Here is a 22,585-nt window from a genome sequence, read left to right on the forward strand (position 1 = left end):
CATATAATTCCTTATCATAAGTAGAATAATTTAGACTAGGCCCACTTAATTTTTCAGAAAAGTATGCAACAGGTTTACCATCTTGTAATAACACACCTCCTAATCCAATCCCACTAGCATCACATTCAAGCTCGAAAGTCTTATTAAAATCAGGAAGTTGGAGTAAAGGAGCATGTGTTAACTTATATTTCAAAACCGTGAAGGCTTCTTCCTGTGCGGTACCCCAAGAATAAGGCACATCCTTCTTTGTAAGCTCATTGAGAGGTGCAGCAATGGTGCTGAAATCTCTCACAAAACGCCTATAAAACCCGGCGAGGCCAAGGAAACTCCTCACTTGTGTGACCGTTTTTGGGTTGCGGCGAACTCTCAATATCTTCAATCTTGGCTTTATCAACTTCAATTCCCTGTGGAGTAACAACATAGCCAAGAAAAGATACTCGGTCTATGCAAAAGGTGCACTTCCCAAGGTTACCAAACAAATGTGCATCACGTAGAGCATTAAAAACAGCACGCAAATGATCCAAGTGTTCCTCCAAAGTTCTACTATAAATCAGTATATCATCAAAGTAGACTACCATAAATACCATAAATCATCCAATGAAAGCACGTAAAACCTCGTTCATTAACCTCATGAAAGTGCTAGGTGCATTAGTCAATCCAAAATGCATAACTAACCACTCATATAAGCCAAACTTAGTTTTAAATGTCGTTTTCCATTCATCTCCCAATTTCATGCGAATTTGATGGTATCCACTATGCAAATCAACTTTGGAGAAAATTATAGAGCCACTTAATTCATCAAGCATATCATCTAGCCTAGGAATAGGATGACGATAACGAATAGTAATATTATTAATGCCTCTACAATCAACACACATACACGATGTACCATCCTTTTTCGGCACTAGAATAATAGGAATAGCACAAGGACTAAGAAATTCACGTATATAACCTTTGTCGAGCAGCTCTTGTACTTGACGCATAATCTCCTTCGTCTCCTCTGGATTGGTACGGTATGGTGCACGGTTGGGTAGCGATGCACCGGGAATTAAGTCAATCTGATTCTCAATCCCTCTAATAGGTGGCAATCCCGGTGGCACGTTGATACGTCTCCAACGTATCTATAATTTTTTATGGTTCCATGCTATTATCTTGTCAAACTTTGGATGTTTTGTATGCCTTTTATATCTTTTTGGGACTAACTTATTAACTCAGTGCCAAGTGCCAATTCCTATTTTTTCCTTGTTTTGACCCTTTTCAGAGGAGAATATTAAACGGAGTCCAAACGGAATAAATCTTCCGAAAAGATTTTTTCCGGAACAGAAGATACGCATGGGACATGAGAACCAAGGCAGAGGCCACCAGGGGAGGCCACAAGCCCCCTAGGCGCGAGCAGGGGGCGTGCCTAGCAGGCTTGTGGGCCCCCTGTGGCTCGTATGCCCTACCTCTTCCGCCTATAAAGTCCCGAAAAATCCAAAACTACGCGAGAGATCCACAAAAATACTTTTCTGCCGCCGGAAGCTTCTGCCTCCGCAAGATCCCATCTGGGGCACGTTCTGGTGCCCTGCCGGAGGGGGGATTCGGATACGGAGGGCTTCTTCATCAACACCATTGCCTCTCCGATGATGCGTGTGTAGTTCACCGTAGACCTTCGGGTCCATAGCTAGTAGCTAGATGGCTTCTTCTCTCTCTTGGATCGTCAATACAAAATTCTCCATGATCTTCATGGAGATCTATCCGATGTAATCTTCTTTGCGGTGTGTTTGTCGAGATCCGATGAATTGTGGATTTATGATCAGATTATCTATGAATCTTATATGAGTTTCTTCTGATCTCTTATATGCATGATTTCATATCCTTGTAATTCTCTTCGAGTTGTGGGTTTTGTTTGGCCAACTTTACTATGATTCTTGCAATGGGAGAAGTGCTTGGTTTTGGGTTCATACCGTGCGCTGACCTCACCCAGTGACAGAAGGGGTAGCGAGGCGTGCATCGTGTTGTTGCCATCAAGGGTAAAAAGATGGGGTTTACATCATTGGTTTGAGTTTATCCCTCTACATCATGTCATCTTGCTTAAGGCGTTACTCTGTTCGTCATGAACTCAATACACTAGATGCATACTAGATAGCGGTCGATGTGTGGAGTAATAGTAGTAGATGCAGAAAGTATCGGTCTACTTGTCTCAGATGTGATGCCTATATGTATGATCATTGCCTTAGATATCGTCGTGACTTTGCCGGTTCTATCAATTGATCGACACTAATTTGTTCTCCCACCATAATATTTGCTATTTTGAGTGAGCCTCTAGTGAACACTATGGCCCCCGGGTCTACTTCACATCATATTTTCACCCTACACTTTTACTTCGTTGCACTTTCCACCTTCAGATCTCACTTTGCAATCAATCTTGAAGGGATTGACAACCCCTTTATAGCGTTGGGTGCAAGCTTGTTTGTGTTTGCATAGGTACTCTGGACACTTGGTTGATTCTCCTACTGGATTGATACCTTGGTTCTCAAAACTGAGGGAAATACTTACTGGTAGTGTGCTGCATCACCCTTTCCTCTTCAAGGGAAAAAACAACGCAAGCTCAAGAGGTAGCACACGTCTTGTGGAAAGACGTCATCGAACTCCTGCAAAATGTTAATGACAGCAGGAGGCAAAGAGGGTGGCATGTCCTCGAATGAAAATAATACCTCTTTGCATACGAAAGCATAGCAAACAGATGTAGTAATATCCAAATCAGTAATATCAGATTTAGTGGCAAGTAAACAACCACTCTTTAGTTTTATTTCAGAGGCAACACTAGATGATGATTTAGTAGGCTTATTGTGTTGCTCAAATTCCTTTGCTACAATCTGATTTTCACTCTTATGTAGATCTTGTTTTGCTTTACTAGCTCTAGCAATGTCATCTTTCATAATATGTTCAGGAGACATAGGAAGCAAAGTAATAGTTCGATCCTTACGAAAAAGAGTATACTGATTTGTTCTACCATGGTGTACAGAATTTTTATGAAATTGCCATGGTCTACCAAGTAAAACATGGCATGCTTGCATGGGTACCACATCACAATCAACAAAATCAGAATATGTAGCAATGCTAAAATGCACATGAACAGTACGTGTTACCTTAACCTTGCCACTGTTGTTGAACCACTGGATATAATAAGGATGAGGATGTGGTCTGGTGGTGAGAGACAGCTTCTCCACCATCTCCATGCTAGCTAAGTTGTTGCAACTCCCTCCATCTATGATTATGCGAACAGAACGTTCCTTTACCACTCCCTTAGTATGGAACAAGTTGTGCCTCTGATTTTCCTCAGCATGTGTTACCTGCACACTTAAAACACGTTGAGCAACTAAGCTTTCATACGTGTCAGCATAGTCAGGAGCCATGTATTGTGTCTCTTGTTCAGTATCATCAACACCCCGTTCTTCACTTGCAATAAGAGCTAGGGTCTCCTCATCATAATCACTCACGGAATCATATCCACCATCCTCAATAATAATCATCACGCGCTTGGATGGGCACTCACCCGCATTATGACCTCCACCCTTGCAATGACGACAAATAACCTCATGTGTTTGACCTGTGGATGCCATGGATGAAGAAGAGCTCTGTGCGGCCCCGGAAGGTGTGCTCTTGGCGAGGTTGGTGCAGGGGCCTTATTCCTAGTATCTCTGGTTGAATTGGCGGCGGAAGGAGGCGGTGCTGATGTAGAAGGACGTGTGGAAGTAGATGTGGTTTGTGGCGTCCATGAGGAAGTGCGACATGCAGAAAAATTAGTTCTTGCCAATGCCTGTCGATCCTGCACTTCATGTTTAGCTTTGCAAGCAAGACGGAATAAACGAGTGATATTGTTATAATCCTTATATTCTAAAATAGTCTGAATATCTCTATTTAATCCACCCATAAAATGTGCGAGCATAGCTTCATTGTCCTCAACAATACCACATCTAATCATGCCAGTTTGTAATTCCTCATAATATTCTCCTACAGACTTTTTTCCTTGTCTTAAACGCTGCAAGTTTTGAAGTAATTCACGTTGATAATATGGTGGAACCCAACGAGTACGCATAGCAGTTTTCAAAGCATGCCAAGTAGTTGGAATATTAGCATGATGTATTCTACAATATTCAGGCCACCAAACACAAGCAAAACTAGTGAAAGAGCAAACAGCACCAGCAACACGTCTATCTTCAGGAAATTAAAAGCATGTAAAACGTTGCTCTGTTTCTAAATCCCAAGTAAGATATATATCAGGAACATATCGACCATCAAAAGTAGGAATATTCAATTTAAGTTTAGGGAGATGGTCATGATCCCGTACCTGAGAGTGTGGTGCATCCCTACCGTTGCGATTGTATCCATGTGGGTGACCGACGGCTTGTCGTGGTGGTTGTTGTTCTTGGTGCTAAACTGGAGCAACCTCTCCCTCATCATCGTAATCACCATCATAATCAACATCATACTCCTCATTCTGCTCAACCGCAGAAACCTCGGTGGTGGTAGCAGGGGGAGCAGCAGTAGCAGGGGGAGCCGCAGCAGTAGGAGCAACAACACCAAAATTCTGCACTTGGCCAAGAGGCACGCGTCGCGCTCGTAGCCGTTGTTGTGGTTGAAGAGGGACAACAGCTGCAACTGGTGGTGGTAATCGGGCCAGCACCTCATTGAACTTGGCGTTCATCTTGATGTCGAATTTCTTCTCCACACCTTCGAGCTTTTCCATGGCCTCTCTAAAGGTGGTCACAAAATCATGTACCTGGTCAGACATCATTTGCTGAAATTTATCATGGAGCTCCCGGTTGGTCAGGTTCTCCCATTCGATCTCCTCGTCGTGTGATCCTGGCATGGTTAGAAGCAATAGGAACACGGAAGAATATGAACCTACAGACTACTAGGAAGTGGTGGTGGTGTGTCACAAATCCGTCAAGCAAATCTCAATTTCTTACCAATTCTTACCCAGCAGCAGGTGGTGATCGGCAACCGGTGTAGTCAAACTCTCAAAGCTTGGATAGAGCGATTGCCAGGTGGTGTCAAACACACGATGTAGATGTATGTGGAGCTGGGAGGGCTTAAAATATGGTAGCAAGAAGGGTCAGCAATAATCAGTTCAGAGATGCAAAATTGAAAAGACGCTCAATGACGGTACTGTGCTGGTCCTAGGCTAGACCGTACTAGAGATGCGAGCCTAGAACACCAACGAAGTCACGACGACACGTACTAATCAAGGGAAGAGCCACTCAGATTTTTTTTTCTTTTTCTTGCGCTCTTTTTTTTCCTGCGTTTTTTTCCAGAAAATCACTATAATGGCGAGTGTCTCAAAACTCTTCCGAAGCACCAAAAACAAAATATGCATGGAAAAAAAAATTATGACAATTTTTTTATTTATTTCTGGAGCAATTCGGGGCTGCGACGACAAAAAAATTGCGACAAAAATCACTATGATGGTGAGTGTCTCAAAACTCTCTAAAAACCTAACAAAACGATAGGGAAAAAAATTCACCCCTCGAAATTTTGGCCTAAAAAGTGCTCTGGAAAGTGTGCCAGACTTTTTTTCTGAAACCTACTCAGATAAGGAAACGCGAAACCAAAATCAAACAGATCTTGAAATTAACCTAAGATGAAAAGGATGCAGACTAGGATTGTGGTGGGTATATGGTGGTGGTATATGACAACAAGGATAATGGGGGCGTGGTGGTGGTATATGGCAGCAGCGATGATGGTAGCGTGGAGGTGGTATATGGCAGCAGCGATGATAGACGGTGCAACGGTGGCGTGATAACCTGTGAACAGAACTCGAAACTCTAAAAGGACTAGACACTAAGACCAGCAACTCGATACGATGATGTAACCGCAAATTCAACTAAGCAAACTACTGAAAAGACTATGCAAAGGCTCGGATTGGTTCGGATATGATGATCTAACCCTAACTTTCTTATGGCTTTTTCGTGGACTATAGGTATGAAGAACAAATGCGATCTAACTACGAAAAACTGGTAAAATCTCACCGAGCAACCTCGAAATCTGCTACCACTTGATAGAGGCGAAGTTGCCCCTGTCTTTCGATGAGATCGTGGGTATCGTTTTGGTAGAGTCGACTTTGACGATCCGACTACGAACGTGTGAGGACGTCGCGCCTTAGCAATCGCTAAACCAACTCCGAGATGTTATTGACCACGCCGGAGCACGATGAACCTGACCACGAAGGTCTGTTTCCTGCACGCAAATGAAGAACAAGCAAGAAACTAAGATGCAATCAAGATATTGCGAATATAAGAGGAAAGCTTTATTGATGAAGGTGGGGTTCTATGACGCCTTTGTCTGGTCGTAGAACACAAACGAAGAATGCAAAGTTGCAGCTATGGCAAACTTGTAATCTAAACAAAACCCAAGTCTAAATGGTGCCCTAAGGGCTGTATATATGAGGGAATAGAGAGGCAATTTTGTGACCCTTGGAGGAGGGGTCCGAAAACAGCCCTAAACTCGGTTTCCCCACACATACGGACTCTAAAAATAGCCTATATTATGGTATTTTGAAATTACATGGGCCTGACCCAAAAATAAGGTGGCGCAACACCTATAATAGCCTATGGACGAAATTTACAAAGTGGTGTCTTGAATATTTCGTCCAAAGCCTTCATGCTCTCCTTATGGTGGCTTTAAAGTGTGAAAATCACGAGTGGGAGCTCCATTGTTCTCTCCCGCGCGTGCACCTTCTTTTCCATGCTTGATCCCACTCCAACGGATATCCTTCTTGTCCATGCTAGGTCCTTCATTCATGAGCACAACAAAAGTATCTAACTTAGGCAGCATCATATGTTCATGAACATTAGAAGTATTCCCAAGAAACGAAAGTACCTGGTAATTCAATTGGCGTGCACGAGCTCTAGTAACTGGTCCAGTATGTATAACAGCTGGGGCTGTGGGTGTAACAATGGTGTTGATGTCCTCATCAACTCCCTGACACGAGAGGAATAATTAATGTGTATCCAAATACCACTTCATCACTGGGTGAACATAAAGGTCCTCTAGAGGTATCTCCGAAGGTGTTTGTTAACTTGACACAGATCGAGACTGGGATTTGTCACTCCGTGTGACAGAGAGATATATTTGGGCCCTCTCAGTAATACAACATCACAAGAAGCTTGCAAGCATGTGACTAATGAGTTTAGTGATGGGATCTTGTATTATGAAATGAGTAAAGAGACTTGCTAGTAAGAAGATTAAACTAATATTGAGATAGAGACAATCCTATCTCGGGCATAACATATCGTTGGACAAAGGGAATTTCATACCGGATTAACCAAATCCTCGACATCGTGGTTCAATCGATAAAAGATCTTCGTGGAATATGTAGGAACCAATATGGCCATGCATCTCCCGCTATTGGTTATTGAACGGAGAGGTGTCTCGGTCGCGTCTGCATGATTCTCGAACCCATAGGGTCCGCACGCTTAACGTTCGATGACGCTAGAGTAGTATTGAGATATGTACGTTGGTGACCAAATGTTGTTAAGATTGCAGGATGAGATCCGGACGTCATAAGGAGCTTCAGAATGATTGAGAGGTAAATATTCATATATAGGAAGTCATATTTTGGTTCGAAAAAGTTTTGGGCATTACCGATAATGTACCGGGAGTGCCGAAAGGTTTCCGGAGGTCCACCTGCCCCGGGGGACCACATGGGCTCTACTACATCGGTATTCTTCATCACGTCACCCGTGTCGTGTGAGAGGATGGATGTCTGCGGCGGCTGGTCCTCCTCTTTGTCGGAGGGGATTGTCATCCCCTCCTTCGTGTAGGAGCCGACCGCCGACGAGCAAGACCGTTCCGGAGTGCGAGATCACATCGAAGCCGGTCCTCGATGAGCAAGATCTGCACTAAAGCGGCTTCACCCGAGAGGTCGTGTCGGTCAACGCCGCCCTTCTGTCCATTTACACCGTGCAACATCAGTGCTGACCAGTGCATGCTCTAGGTCGATATAAATATAAGGTGTGCGTTAGATAGAAGGCACGAGAGAAATTTTTAGGTGTGTAATGATTGTTGGACGCATGCGTGGCAATGATCCGAACAACCACCAAGTGCCCTCCCTCTTCTGTGCAAAAAAGACAATCCGACCAGCCAACGCACGGATACATAAGTATAATTTTTACATATTAATAAAGCAATTAGTGCTTCTGTCGTCCGTCATTAACATTGCCCATAAAGTTGATGAAAATTACCCATAATTGCCACTTATAAGTCATAGAAAACGTTTCAAACAAAAAAATCTCCGGACTCGGCCGACCCATGTAGGCACCTCCTATATTACGCTCTGGGCATTGAAAAAAGATGCAACACGCCTATTTGGGTCGGCCCATGCGTGGCCGCCTGTTTTTTTAGTTTAGTTTTTTTATTTTACTTTTCAGTTCCATTTTTTCTACTTTAAATAATTTAGAACTTCAAATAACTTTTCTTAAATTTAAGAAACTGAGAATTTTGAAATAAAATATTAAAAAAACATATTTTTTTGAGAATTCAAAAACTACTCAGGAGTCTTGAAAAATGTTTGCATATACAAAAAAATGTTTAAATTTTTAAAAAATGTCTGTAAAATGAAAAAGTCAATAATTTTAAACAAAAGTCCGTGTAAATATCTTAAAAACAGTTCGTGCCTCTGTTTTTAGTCTCATTTTTATTTTCATTTTCTGTTCCATTTTTCTAAATTTAAATAATATCGACTTTTGAAAATCTTTTGCAACTTATAAAACTGAGAATTTTGAAATAGAATTTTGAAGAAAACATAAAATGTTTGTGAATTCAAAAAATGCTCGGGATATTTGTAAAAGTATTCCCATATTCAGAAAAATGTTCATAATTTTGAAAACAATGTTGGTGAAAACAATAAAAGTCCATGATTTTGAGAAAAAAGTTTGTGTCTTATTTTTTGAGTGCAATTGAAAAAAATGTTTGCTAATTTAAAAAATGTTCATGCATTTTAAGAAATGTCATAAAATTTTAAGGACGTAATATGATCAGCATCCTTGAAGATTATAATTATTTTTTCTTTCGTTGCAACGCACGAGCCCTTTTGCTAGTCTCTCCCTAATAATAAAGCAAATTCGGTTTCTGGTCGTCCGTCTTGAAAATTACCCCTAAAGTTTGCATAAATTACCCATCATGCCACCGGTAAGTAATAGAAAACGTTTCTCAAACCGAAAAATCTTGAACTGGGCCGGCCCATGTAGAAACCTCCTATATTACGCTCTACACGCTGGGAGAATATCCAGCACACCGTATGGGCCGGCCCATGCACATGCGCCTGCTTTTAGTTCCGTTTATTTATTTATTTTCAGTTCCGTTTTATTTTTTTATTTTAAATACTTTAGAACTTTAAATAATCTTTAAAAATTTAATAAACTCAAAATTATAAATCAAAATATTTAAAAAATTAAAATGTTTGTAACTTCAAGAACTGCTCGGAGTTTTGTAAAAAATGCTCGCATATACAATAAAATGTTTGCAATTTTATAAAAATGTTTGTACAATAAGAATAGTCCATGATCTCAAATACAATTCCATGTATTAAAAACTATTAATGCATTTAACAAAATGCTTTCTAATTCAAAATATCTCCTAAAATTTTAAAAATAGCTAATGCCTGTTTTGATAGTTTCTTTTTTTATTTAAAATTTTCCGTTCCATTTTTGTTTATTTATAATTTAAATAATTTAGAATTACAAAACTTTTGCATATTAAAAAATAGGAATTTGGATTAAAATGCTGACGAATTTTTATTTTGAATTAAAAATAGGATTCAAAAAAAGCGCCAGATTTTTATATTTTTTCTTTGCAAATTCCAAAAAAATGTCCATGAATTTAATAAATATATTACTGATTTATAAAAATGTTTGTTTATTCAAAAAAACTTCATGCATTTTAAAAAATGTTTGTGAATTTAAAATAAAATCCTCCAGCATCAAAAATTATGTTCGTCTTTCTCTTGAATTGGTGGCCAATTCAAAAGAAAATATTTAAACCCGTTCGAAATATAAAAAATATTCACGATTTTTAGTAAATGTTTGTAAATTGTAAAAAATGTTCTCGATGTGAAAATCGTTCCCATATTTGTAAAATTGTTCACGAAAGATCTAATGTATGTAGTTAAACATTAATGGTTGTAAGTCTTTGTGACAATATAATTGTGTGAATTTTGAAGAATTAACTGTTGGATGGATCGGATTATTATTGTATGTTTTCTAAAAAAAATCTTGATATTCAGAATAAAATTTTGAGTTACCAAGATTTTTGACAACCATGATATATATTTTTTGAAAATGTAAAGATTGCTTCAACTTGTGAATAAATTTAAAAGAAAAAACATTTTCTTGCGTTTGTGCACAAAATTTCTAAATCAAGGATGATATGTGAACATAATGTGGTCACCATCATTGGAGATTATGTTTTTTTTCTTCCGTGGCAATGCGCGAGTCATTTTGCTAGTAATAATAAATAGATGATAAAAGACGTTCAGACGACGCAGTTCAAACGGATATTAACGATTTAAGGATCCACTTTGAAGATGTATTTGTAGTGGCACGTGAGAAAGTTGTTGCCACGTAGATAGAACAGATGGAAGAATAGAACACGTCGGGAGTCTTCCGTTTCGTCGAATCTCCGTGTCAGCGGAGCGACTCTCTGCTAACTAAACGTGGACTCTTCTCCACCTGTCTCGGTGGGCCGCGCACGCCCCTATCCAAAGGCAGTCGACCCCACTGACGTAGTAGCAGTGGCCCCGCATCATAGAGACATGACATCTCCAGCCAGTAACCGGCGGTCCAGCGGCGGTCGGCAGCAGCAATGCTAGGCCGCAAGGCCACTGCGCAAGGCAGGCACCCCCACCCTCACAAGTAACAGCAAGATACTCCCCATTCCCGGGAGTCCCTCTCTCTCTCTGCCTCTCTCACCAACTCCCGGATTCCGTTTCCCACCCGCCCGCTCCGCTCTGGGCGCATCATTCCTTGCCAGCGGCCCACGCAAGTCCCAAATCCCAAACCCCGCGCCGATGGACACGCAGCCCGAGCCCAGCCGCGCCGCTCTTATACGCCGCAGCCTGCTCGGGCAGCCGCGATAACGCCGCCCCTCGATCACGCTCGTTCGCCTCCCGCGCCGCCAGCGCGTTCGTACGTGCCGTCCGGCTCCGGTGGCCTTTTCGCGGCGGGATGCTGGGGTCCGGGCTGAATCTGGTGACCACGGTGATCGGCTTCGGGATGAGCGCCACCTTCATCGTCTTCGTCTGCGCACGCCTCATCTGCGGACGCGCCGCGCGGGCCGACGCCGAAGCCGACGCCGCCGCCGCCCGGGCCATGGCGCCGGGCCCCGCGCCCTTCGACTTCGACATCGAGTTCCGCACTGCGGATCTCGGTCGCACGGTGAGCTTACTCTCTGTCGTTTCCGCTGCTGGCAGCATGTTTTATATTAGCGTCCTGTGTAGCCGATTGACGTCGGAGTGGAACCGCATCCAGTGGAGATCGGTGCGCGCATGTGTTGCTGCCCACCAAAATTGCGATCGAAACGCGCAAAAGTTTTGTGGTGTGTTGATTCATTAGAACAAGAAGAAAATAATCTGGCTTCCCGCAGCCTCCCGTTGGCCACATTGCTTTTCAAGTTGTAGACAAGTTCAACTGTGCAGAGTATTATATGATCCAGTATGCGACATAGTCGACTGATCAGTGAAAGTGCTCAAGTACCTCCAATGAATATACGATGAATGGTTCCTTCATTTAATTTCGTCTAACTGAATAAAAAATTAATTTAATTCATGTAACTGAAGTTGTTAGGTGTGCATTCTGCTTTATACTTCATGCACAGATATATTGCTTGCTCACAACATCAGGGTTGCATGTGCATACTACATATCTTTGTGTGATTAACATTAGGTTTTTTTTTAAGAAAATATAAACTGATCTTGCATTTTCTTTTTAAAATATTACTGTACAAAGCAGATAAAACTAGGCCCAATGCACCTCAAAGACCAAACATGCAACAACTAGTCTCAAAGAAAAGAAAAGGAAGGAAATGGCATTGCTAAACTGGGTTGCGGATGTTATTTGGGGGACCGATTGCCCCATTAATAACCGTGCTAATAGTCCCATTAATTAATGAACTTAGTATGAGAGGTCTGCTTCTATCTGTCAGGCTACATCTCTTCGAGCTACATTGCTACCCGGCATTTGTTATTCTTCATTACCTTTAATTCTCACATTGTTTATGTTTCCTTGTTCTCTACCAACTCTGTACACGAAGTTTCAAGCTCACTAACTTGACTAAGCACATTAACTACGTTTTTTTAAGAAAATACTACCTCCGTCCCAAAATAAGTTATTCAAATATGACTCAACTTTGCACTAACTTTAGTACAAAGTTGAGTCACTTTTGAGTCACTTATTTTGAGACGGAGGGAGTACATTTGAAGTGTAATATTGTTTTATTTTTCAAAATTTATGCGGTCTTTCTTTATCTGTCCGATAGTGTTACAAAATTATTATTGTTACTTATACAATAGAAGCATTTACTCCCTTCTATTACCCCCGGGTATTTGCACTATATGATACATATGGCCGAAATTATTACATCCTTTATTACTCAGTGATCAAACTAAGATCTTGCCAAAAAGGGGGAAAGATCTAAACCAAGAACTACAAATTATTTATTACCATTTCCAAACGTATGCTTGTTGGATTTTCAGAGTCACATTATATGGTTAGCAGGATCATGAACAATTTGGTCATTTGCACTGTTAATCTGAACTATGGACAGTATTACCCCCTCATATTGAAATGTCTTGAATCTTTTGCTTTTATGACTGATTGGTTTCAAGACATCACTGTCTTAGGTACATTAGGTGTACGTCTACATAGGTTGGTCGACAGGTGATTAAACTTCTCTACTGTGAATGTGTTGTATATAAAGTGTATTCTGAATTGCTTGAGAGAAGTTAGAATCGGATTCTTGCCAGCACGTTCTCCTTTGGCATATCAACCTTTACAGTCATGCACTCAGGCTAACTTTTCTGTTGAAATGACAGTACACAAATGCAATTATTTGCCTTTCAAGAACCTATGCATGCACAACGTTTTTTATATGTCTACCATGAAAACTCAAAGCATTGTATCAATATTTTCTATGTTGCTCTAATTTCATCTCAGTACAAGTTACGGTGGGTTTAATTTTGCATTGCCAAAGTTCCTCGAAATGGTATGCATGGAGCACATTACGCCCCTTCCTACATTTTTGTCCATGGTTTGATGCCTGATAATTAGAAAACTGACAATAACCTAGTCCTGCACACTTATATATGACTGAGGAATTTATTCTAGTTGATTAATCACTTGTGCAATCAGTCGAGCATACCATTCATTGGCAGACTGAAACCGTGTAAGTTCCCATCATGCAGGAACTCTTAGAGAGTAAGATGATCCTCATGTTTCTTAGTGGGCTTTCAGTTAAATATTCTATACTTATCATGGAAATTTTGTGTGTGCTTTGTGATTATATGAGTGAGCATACTCACAGTTACCTGATAGCTTTGAACTTGACACAATTCATTTTCCTTCCTTCAACAGATTGAGAACACCTGCAGTGGATTGGAACCTTTTGTTGTTGCTGCAATTCCTACAATGACGTATAGCTCTGAGGCGTTCCGTTCGAAAGATGATGCCCAGTAAGTACACAATATGTTCTAGAGTTAACTTGTTGCAATTTTTTCTGCTCCTGTTTATCTGCCCCCCTCAAAGCATGTAGTGTCGGTTAGTGTGCAGAAAAACACAATGTGTAATAGATGCGGCATACAGCTGCAAGACATTGTTAATTTGTGATGATCCAATGCTTGAAGCTTCAAATATTACTCATATTTGATAGTAGAGAAGTTGTCTAGAGTTGCCGAAAAAGGCTTCCGCCCCATAGAAATTATCTAAAGTTGTGAAGCATGTAGCCTGGACAGGTGGTTAGAAACTAAAATGCTACAGGTGAATAAAAATGCACCTCTCTGGGCTTCAGTTAGAAACTGAACTGCTACAGCTGAATGAAAATGCACCTCTCTGCGCTAGCTCTTTTAGTTGACATTTATAAGCTACTCCCTCCGTCCCATAATATAAGAGCATTTTTGACACTACACTAGTGTCAAAAACGCCCTTATATTATGGGGCGGAGGGAGTATTTAATATGGAGTAACACTATCATGTTTCTGGGATAAGAATTACAAGAGCTGTCCTTGTATTTTCTTTTTGTTGCTTTCAATTGCGGAAAGGAAATGAGAAGGCCTGAACACTGAGACCACCTATATTAATCCAACACGACACTTTGTGACATCTTAGTAATGAACCACTTAAATGGATTAAATTATACCATCCTCAGATTGTTAAGTATATATATCATCATGATTATTTCCATATATGTGTACTTGGCTTGTATTATGTACTCCCTCCGTCCCAAAATGTAATATCATTTTTGAGCCCATCATATTCTCAAAAAAGGTCTTACATTTTTGGACGGAGGGAGTACTAGATAGGCATAAGTAGCATTCTTTATTGTAGTATTCTTAATATTTAAAGTTAAGTTCCAAGAATTTATTTGGTGAAAAGATTACTAGAAAATGACATATGTCTTTCTTCATCTCTTGTCCACATCATTTGTAAAAGAGTATTAATTTTTCTTTCTTCTGCAGGTGCTCCATATGTTTGGGTGAATACGACGAGAAAGAGATCCTGCGTATAATGCCCACATGCCGACATAATTTTCATCTTTCCTGTATAGATATATGGTTACAGAAGCAAACGACCTGCCCTATATGCCGAATCTCGTTGGACTTACCGGGTGGAAAAACTATTGTTTCCCCTGCCCGTAGCCGCCCTCAATTATCCGGCCACCCTGAGAGCTCTGCTGGTCGATCGCCGCATTGGATACTTCCTATGCATCGTGATCGCGGTGGAGGTAGAGGTAACCGACCGGCCTCACAAGAATCATTAGAAGTTCAAGTGGTGGTAACATGAAATGTGCCGAGGCAAAATCAAAACGTGTTGGTGAGGCCATGTTGTTCCTCGCGGAGCATCGAGGACGTCTGCCATTTGCAGAAATCCTGTGCATCCTTCCTGCATCACAACACTTTGCGCATCCAGTTGGATGGAATTTGTTTGTAGGCCTGGAGTTTAGGCATGCTTTGTACATCACGGGTTGTAGAGTAGCGGTCTCCACTCTTTCGCCACGGAGTGGCTCTTTGATTGTTCTTCTTGATATGCATTTGTTGTATATCCTCAAGGGAAATAGTAGCACAGATCAGATGAGGAGCTGCGAAAATGTTTGTGGCTTCTCTGCTCGTCAGACAAATGCTAGCGCTTCTGAAATGAACGCTGTATCTACCCACTTTCCAGCTTCGATTGCTCTTCAGCTTTGGTACTACGTTGACAGGGCCGGGCCTCCTCGCATTATTTCCGTCCTTGCAGAAATGATGATCATCTAGTCAGAAACAGATGAAACAACGCGCATCTTTAAATTCTTGGAATACGAAAGGAACTGCCTACGGTTCCCCTGCCTTTTCATCTGTGGGTCCGGCTGCTACTCCTGCACCAACAGGAGTGACATCTAATCAACGATGGGGACGACGCCTTTTGCTTCTGTATCAACAGCAGTGATGCATCTACCACTCATTTATTATCTCTTGCTTCTTCACCGCGAGCGACTGTAAGGGCACATCATCGTTCATAATGGGTTTCTGGCAATATTTTTAGAAATACATAATTAGTAGAGATAATCAAGATCATCCCAGACACAACGTGACTTGTCCATGGAGATGACGGAACACGAGAACGAAAAAAAAGAACAAAACCGGTAACGGGATAACTGGCATAGTGATCAAGTGGTGTTTCACGTGGAAGCCGATAAGTCTCACCTCGGTTTTTGTAGAGTATCACGAATCAAAAGAAATACACACGGGAACAACAGGTTCACTCGGTATTTATTCGTGTGGATGTGGGGGCCAAAATGTCCACATTTATTGATCATTGAACCGGAAGGAGTTTCAGATGCGAGGTCACACGCTTAAGGGTTATTGATTTGTGGAGCACTAGAAGTGCTGGAACTTATGTGAATTTCAGCAAATAGTTTCGTAATAAAGAGAAAAATGATACAAAAAGGGAACTAGAAGTTAAAAACAGTCTTCTAAAGTAAAACCGAAAAATGTTTTGAAGACCCTAAAATAACTACGAGAGGATATGGGTAGGTTTCTGGATTTTTTAGGACCTTCTAGAATGATCATAGCGGCGCCATGGGCTAATGGCGTGGCCCAGTGGGTACAGCCATATGGGTCCTAGGGGCCCAAGAGTAGGATGCTCCCTTAACATTGGTGGGCAAGCCACTAGGTGTGGCACCCTAAGGTTTGCGGAGGGGACGCACCCTTGACCTCTCTCTCTCTCTCCCTCCCTCTCTATCTCTCTCTCAATTCAACCTTCATCGTAATGTTGTTGTTCCTCTCTAATTCTCCCACGGTGCTTTTGTTTTGAACGGTGAAGCACTATCAAATCGGTGGTTCCATATATGTGCATACCTACAGAGGCATTGTACGTTCGATTCCCTATCTACGAATCATTTTGAAGGATAAATTCTCATGACCGGAAAGCATAACCTAGTTGCGGGAATCTGCATCAACACACTTCAACAACTCTCCTCTTCGTTGTGTTATGTCGATGAGCTATCAAATCTAGATCCAATCTCACATGCATCTTCATGGAGTTCGTGTGATGGTTCGTAGGTTTGGATTTTTGTTTTGTTTTTAGTACATTTCCTAATAGTGCTATCAGAGTAATCTATGAGTAGATGTAGGTTGCGATCTAGAGCACATGTGATGTCCTGGTATTGTGCTGGACCGAGTATTACTGATGCAGGCTTTGAGGAGAAATGGGAACCACTATTGGTCAATGTACCAAAACTGCTTGCAAAGCCTGATTTTGTACTAGTAATAACAATCGACTGAACCTTTTACTATATGCACTTTTAGATTTCTAGCCACCTTCGGTACTTTGTATAATAAAAATAACTGCCTCTGTTGGGATACTACAGGCGACTTTGCTCTGAGCGGGGGAACCTGCCACCGAGGCATGTTTCTATTGCATGTTTTTGTACAATGGCTAGGGTATGGGTGAGTACAATCCCATTGTGCCCAAACCCATACCGAGAGAACCTTAGTATACCCGCCCACTTCAATACACATAGGCACAAATTGACATCATGCCCATACCCATCGAGTATTCTATACCCAATGTGTATCTTGTGGGTATAATATTAGCATTTAAATTTGAAAGTGCAACGAATCTCGGGATGGTTTTGGTAAATAATAACAACATATACATTTCAGGAAAGTTCAATGCAGGCATGCTAGGACATGTGGATGTGGACCCTTCAAAATGCAAAAGACAAGGATTGACAAAAGCTCCAAGACTCCATAGTTCATCATTTCCAAAAGCTATGCTTGATCTTGTAGTTAACTGGTATATTGGGAGAGACATTCATATAGACTTTCTTTCATCTTCATAGCTTGATAGGTCTTCGTGTCGATCATCATTTTTAGATGTTGCTCCTACCTCCTACCATGAGCCTGTTGGGTAACGTTGCATGGGAAACAAAAAAAATTCCTACGCACACGAAGACCTATCATGGTGATGTTCATCTACGAGAGGGAGATTGGATTCACATACCCTTGTAGATCGCTAGGCGGGAAGCATTAAGAAACACGGTTGATGTAGTGGTACAACTTCGTGATCCAAATCACCGTCGTCCCACGATCCGTTCCGATCTAGCGCCGAACGAACGGCACCTCCGCGTTCAACACACGTACAACTTGATGGCGATCTCGGCCTTCTTAATCCAGCAAGAGAGACGGAGAAGTAGATGAATTCTCCGGCAGCGTGACGACGCGCCGGTGGTGGCGATGATCTACTCCTACAGGGCTCCGCCCGAGCTTCGCAGAAATCCGATCTAGAGGAAGAACTACGTGGTATATGTTTGAGTTGCATGTGGCAAAGTTGTGTCTCAGAAGCCCTAAAACCACCAATATATATAGGAGGAGGGGAGGGGCTAGCCTTGGGGCTCAAGGGAGCCCCAAGGGTGCCGGCCGAAGGGAGAGGTGGACTCCCACCCCAATTTGGTTTGGGGGAAGGAGTCAACTCCTTCCTCCCCACCTCCCTTTTTCCTTGTTTTTTCTTTTCCTTTGGTTTTTTCCACTTTTGGCGCCATAGCCCTCTTGGGCTAGCCTTACCATCGCACTAAGGGCTGGTGCGCCACCCTAGGGTTACTGGGCTCACTCCCGGGTGGGTGGCCCCCTCCCGGTGAATACCCGGAACCCATTTGTCACTCCCGGTACACTGCCGGTAATGCCCGAAAACTTTCCGGTGACAAAATGAAACCATCCTATATATCAATCTTCGTTTCTGGACCATTCCGGAAACCCTCGTGAAGTCTGTGATCTCATTTGGGACTCCGAACAACCTTCGGTCACCAACACATATAACTCAACTATACTAAAACATCATCGAACCTTAAGTGTGCAGACCCTGCGGGTTCGAGAACTATGTAGACATGACCCGAGACACTCCTCGGTCAATATCCAACAGCGGGACCTAGATGTCCATATTGGACCCTACATATTCTATGAAGATCTTATCGGTTGAACCTCTGTGCCAAGGATTAATATAATCCCGTATAACATTCCCTTTGTCCTTCGGTATGTTACTTGCCCGAGATTTTTTCGTCGGTATCCCTATACCTATTTCGATCTCGTTACCGGCAAGTCTCTTTACTTGTTCCGTAATAAAAGATACCGTGACTTACACTTTGAGTCACATTGCTTGCAAGGCTTGTATGTGATGTTGTATTACCGAGTGGGCCCCGAGATACCTCTCCGTCACACGGAGTGACAAATCCCAGTCTTGATCCATGCTAACTCAAAGGACACCTTCGGAGATACCTATAGAGCACCTTTATAGTCACCCAGTTACGTTGTGATGTTTGATACACACAAGGTATTCCTCCGGTGTTAGTGAGTTACATGATCTCATGGTCATAGGAATGAACACTTGTCACGCAGAAAACAATAGCAACAAAATGACACAATCACATGCTACGTTTATAGTTTGGGTCTAGTCCATCACATGATTCTCTTAATGATGTGATCTAGTTATCAAGTGACAACACTTGCATATGGTTAGAAAACCTTAACCATCCTTGATCAACTGGCTAGCCAACTAGAGGCTTGCTAGGGAAATTGTTTTGTCTATATCTCCACACATGTATCTATGCTTTCATTCAATACAATTATAGCATGGATAATAAACGATTATCTTGAAACAGGAAATATAATAATAACTATTTTATCATTGCCTCTAGGGCATATTTCCAACAGAGCCCATGAGTGTAAAAAAGGTGGGCCAAGAAGACACAAAAAAGTGTCACAGAGACACTAAAAAAGTGAAAGATAGAAGGATGAACATCATTTCTATTTTAGAAAACACAAAAGAAGTGATTCACAACAACACCATGCATAGAAGTAGATTAGTGATTTAGTGTAGCACAACTTCATGCATTCGACATTACCAAGTTTCATGAGTTTCATTTGTCATATATACTAACGAGGACTTTATTTTTTTTTGGTTTTATATACTAGAAGGGCTAGAGATGCCATTCTCCTATTCTTTAACTTAAAATAAAAAAGGCATTGATTTTTTTATGTACCCGTCCTTTCCCATAATCTTAATATATCCCTCAAACGAATTCGACCCACATGGAAGCCTTTCTTCACCTTCTTGTTTCTTCTTCCTTTCGTGCAACCAATGAAAACTTCTCACAAATAGATGATGTCCATGAGCTTTCTAGAGCCTACGACATATGATACGCAAACACAATTTGATAGAAGCTCATCGAGTATGACTTTCGCTTGCGACGAAGAAGTCGAAAAAGTAGGCAAAATTTGTGCTCCATGGCCACAGTTTGAACAATCTTCGTTCAAATTGGTTCTTCTTCTCTTGTTTCTCCTAGTGGCGTGAAGGTGTGGTTCAGAACACAGCGATTTATCAAAATCGACGATGACATCCATGTTTCTTTTATACACATTCTCCATGTACCTGATATTTTTTCCTTTGCACCTGCTCCTCCGCGTGTGGTACTGCTTTGCACGTGGAAGAGGACGAAGGGAAGGAGTACCACCAGGCCGAGGACAATGGGGGAGAAGTTTCAACGTGACCGAAGACAAAGAGAAAGAAGAAAACGTGTAAAAAAGTTCATTGCAAACTCATCGCGAATTATGAGGGGGGAAGGTGGGCGGGTGCGGGAACAACCATCGTGCCCAACCGAGTCATGATCTTTTCCCTCTCTTTTTAACCAAAAAGTAATTTTTTAAAAGCCAATTTGCGAAGGGTTTTTAGGGGAAAAGACTATTTTTAGGGCAATTGCGATTTTAGGGGAAGGACTAAGTAGATGTTAATCCGTCAAACCAAATTTTGTAGAGATTAATACTTTTAGGGGAATAAGCATAGATGCTCTAGCAAGTGAAAGGTACTAGGCCCTTGCCAAAGACGAGTTCTGCGCCACAACGAGACCCACTAGCCAAAACTTGGACCCCGATATCCATTTGACGTGTGACATGGGAGAAGGCGGACCAAACGCCCCTGATCATAGATTACACCACATCACCGCATGCATGCATGCGAGAATCTTTTAGCTGTTTTTAAAATGCTTTATCTCTTAAATGAAAATTTCGACTGAAAAACTGCTTTCATCATTAAATCTGCCGTGGCAAGATATTCAAAACTAGATCTTATATTGATATGTTTTCATGATTTTTTTAGGTTAAAAGTTGCCATGTCCATTGCACAAAAACTTCATGGTGTATACACTGAAAGTTGCCATGATATGTTTTAACTATTTTTCCTTTTACATTTAAAGTAAATTTTGACATGTTATCAAAAAGGAAATAAAGAAACTAAACTTGCCATGGTGAATTACTAATATTTGCCACGATCCATGAAATCATTTTGACATGGTTCATAATTAAACAGAAATCCATCATCAATTAATTTAAAAATGCATAGTTAATTACTCAAATTTGCCATAAACCATAAACTATTGCCATGGTGAATTACTTCAAATTTCCATGATACATGCACTAAAATTCGTCATGGTTCATACAAAAAATAATTTCCATCGTCACAATACTAAAATTGTCATGGTTAAAATGCTAAAATTGTCATGATCTATAAACTAAAATTGTCATGATTTATAAACTAAATTTGCCTTGATGAATTACAAAAAATTGTCATGATCCATTATTTAAATTTTCTATGATTAATTACTAAATTTTTCCATGATCAATTAATAAAATTTGCCATGTTTTGTAGTTGAAATATAATGATACCTTTAAATCTAGAAAAAAAAACAGATGAAACATATCATGAGAACTAGGGTAAACACTTTGACAATTCTAATGCAAACACATTAACATGAGATATAGTTTTGAAAATCTGTAATGATGACAAAGTATTTTAATTTAATTTTTTATTTAAGAGATAAATGATTTTTAAGTCCGAGAAAGCAAGAAGATTTCATTGAAATCATCTGTTTTGTTGTGTATGCATTGTATATGATGATTTGACAAGATGGATGGTGAAGAAGTCGTTTGGATCATGCTGCTTCGGGTCACACGTATGACATTTATAATTTGGACAAAACTTTCTATGGGCTTTGGTGTCCCCGATGATGATGATTCGGTCAAGGCATAATACTGTTCATGGGTCGACACCGCAGTGTATGTGCACATCACGCATCACCCAATTGTTGAGCTGATCACGTGTCGTCCGTTATCCGGAGCATTATTCGACAAACAAAGCTTTAAGCGTTCATGCATCGCATCATATATCCCTTTCTTTCCCTGCGCTAGTGTTCAACTCATCAGAAGCAAAAAAAAATGGGCATCGCCGCTGTTGAGCGTCTCTCTTTTCTCGTTTTTTCCTCACACGAACCGTCCCGTCACATTGCAATGCTGCCTTTCCCGGCGGGCCCGGACGCCCCTGGTAGACAACTGCGTACGTGCGGCAAAGAGAAAAAATACCACTAGGAAATTATTCGACGGAGAGGGACGTATGTCCCTTTCGGCTGATTCGGGCGCATCGATTGCTGTTGGGACAAAATGGCGCAGGCGTAGGCAGGGCGTCCGGTCGATACACCTCGCCGATTCTAATGTCTCGCTGGCCGTTGCGGCTTCGGGTCACGACCTATGGGGATAGCGATCTCATGTTAACTCCAACTTGAATTACCAAATCGCCCCTAAATATTCGGATCTAACAGTTTAAGCATTTTCTGTCATTCAACGTGAGTCATCAAATGTACATATATGGATAGTGAACCAGGAGGTTCAGATATCCAAAATCTTACAAGCTGAAACTAGACGTAGGAATAGTTTAGGGAAGTCCACAAATGCGATTTCATGATGAAATTTTACAAGCATTTATAACATTTGTCAAAGTTTATGCAAAAACGAATTCAGATATTTTTGAATTTT

The 22,585-nt window shown here is 41.2% G+C and overlaps 1 protein-coding gene across 1 annotated transcript; it reads left to right on the top strand.

The window, feature by feature from the left end:
• Window positions 1-10,883: 10,883 nt before the first annotated feature.
• LOC123404789 (RING-H2 finger protein ATL73-like) lies at window positions 10,884-15,419 on the top strand. The gene is made up of 3 exons (XM_045098733.1): window positions 10,884-11,417; window positions 13,611-13,708; window positions 14,711-15,419. The coding sequence occupies exons 1-3, from the start codon at window positions 11,208-11,210 to the stop codon at window positions 15,033-15,035; spliced, it is 633 nt and encodes a 210-aa protein (XP_044954668.1). The 5' UTR covers window positions 10,884-11,207; the 3' UTR covers window positions 15,036-15,419.
• Window positions 15,420-22,585: the final 7,166 nt, after the last annotated feature.

This window comes from Hordeum vulgare, chromosome 6H (genome assembly GCF_904849725.1).
Source record: "Hordeum vulgare subsp. vulgare chromosome 6H, MorexV3_pseudomolecules_assembly, whole genome shotgun sequence".
NCBI lineage: Eukaryota > Viridiplantae > Streptophyta > Magnoliopsida > Poales > Poaceae > Hordeum > Hordeum vulgare.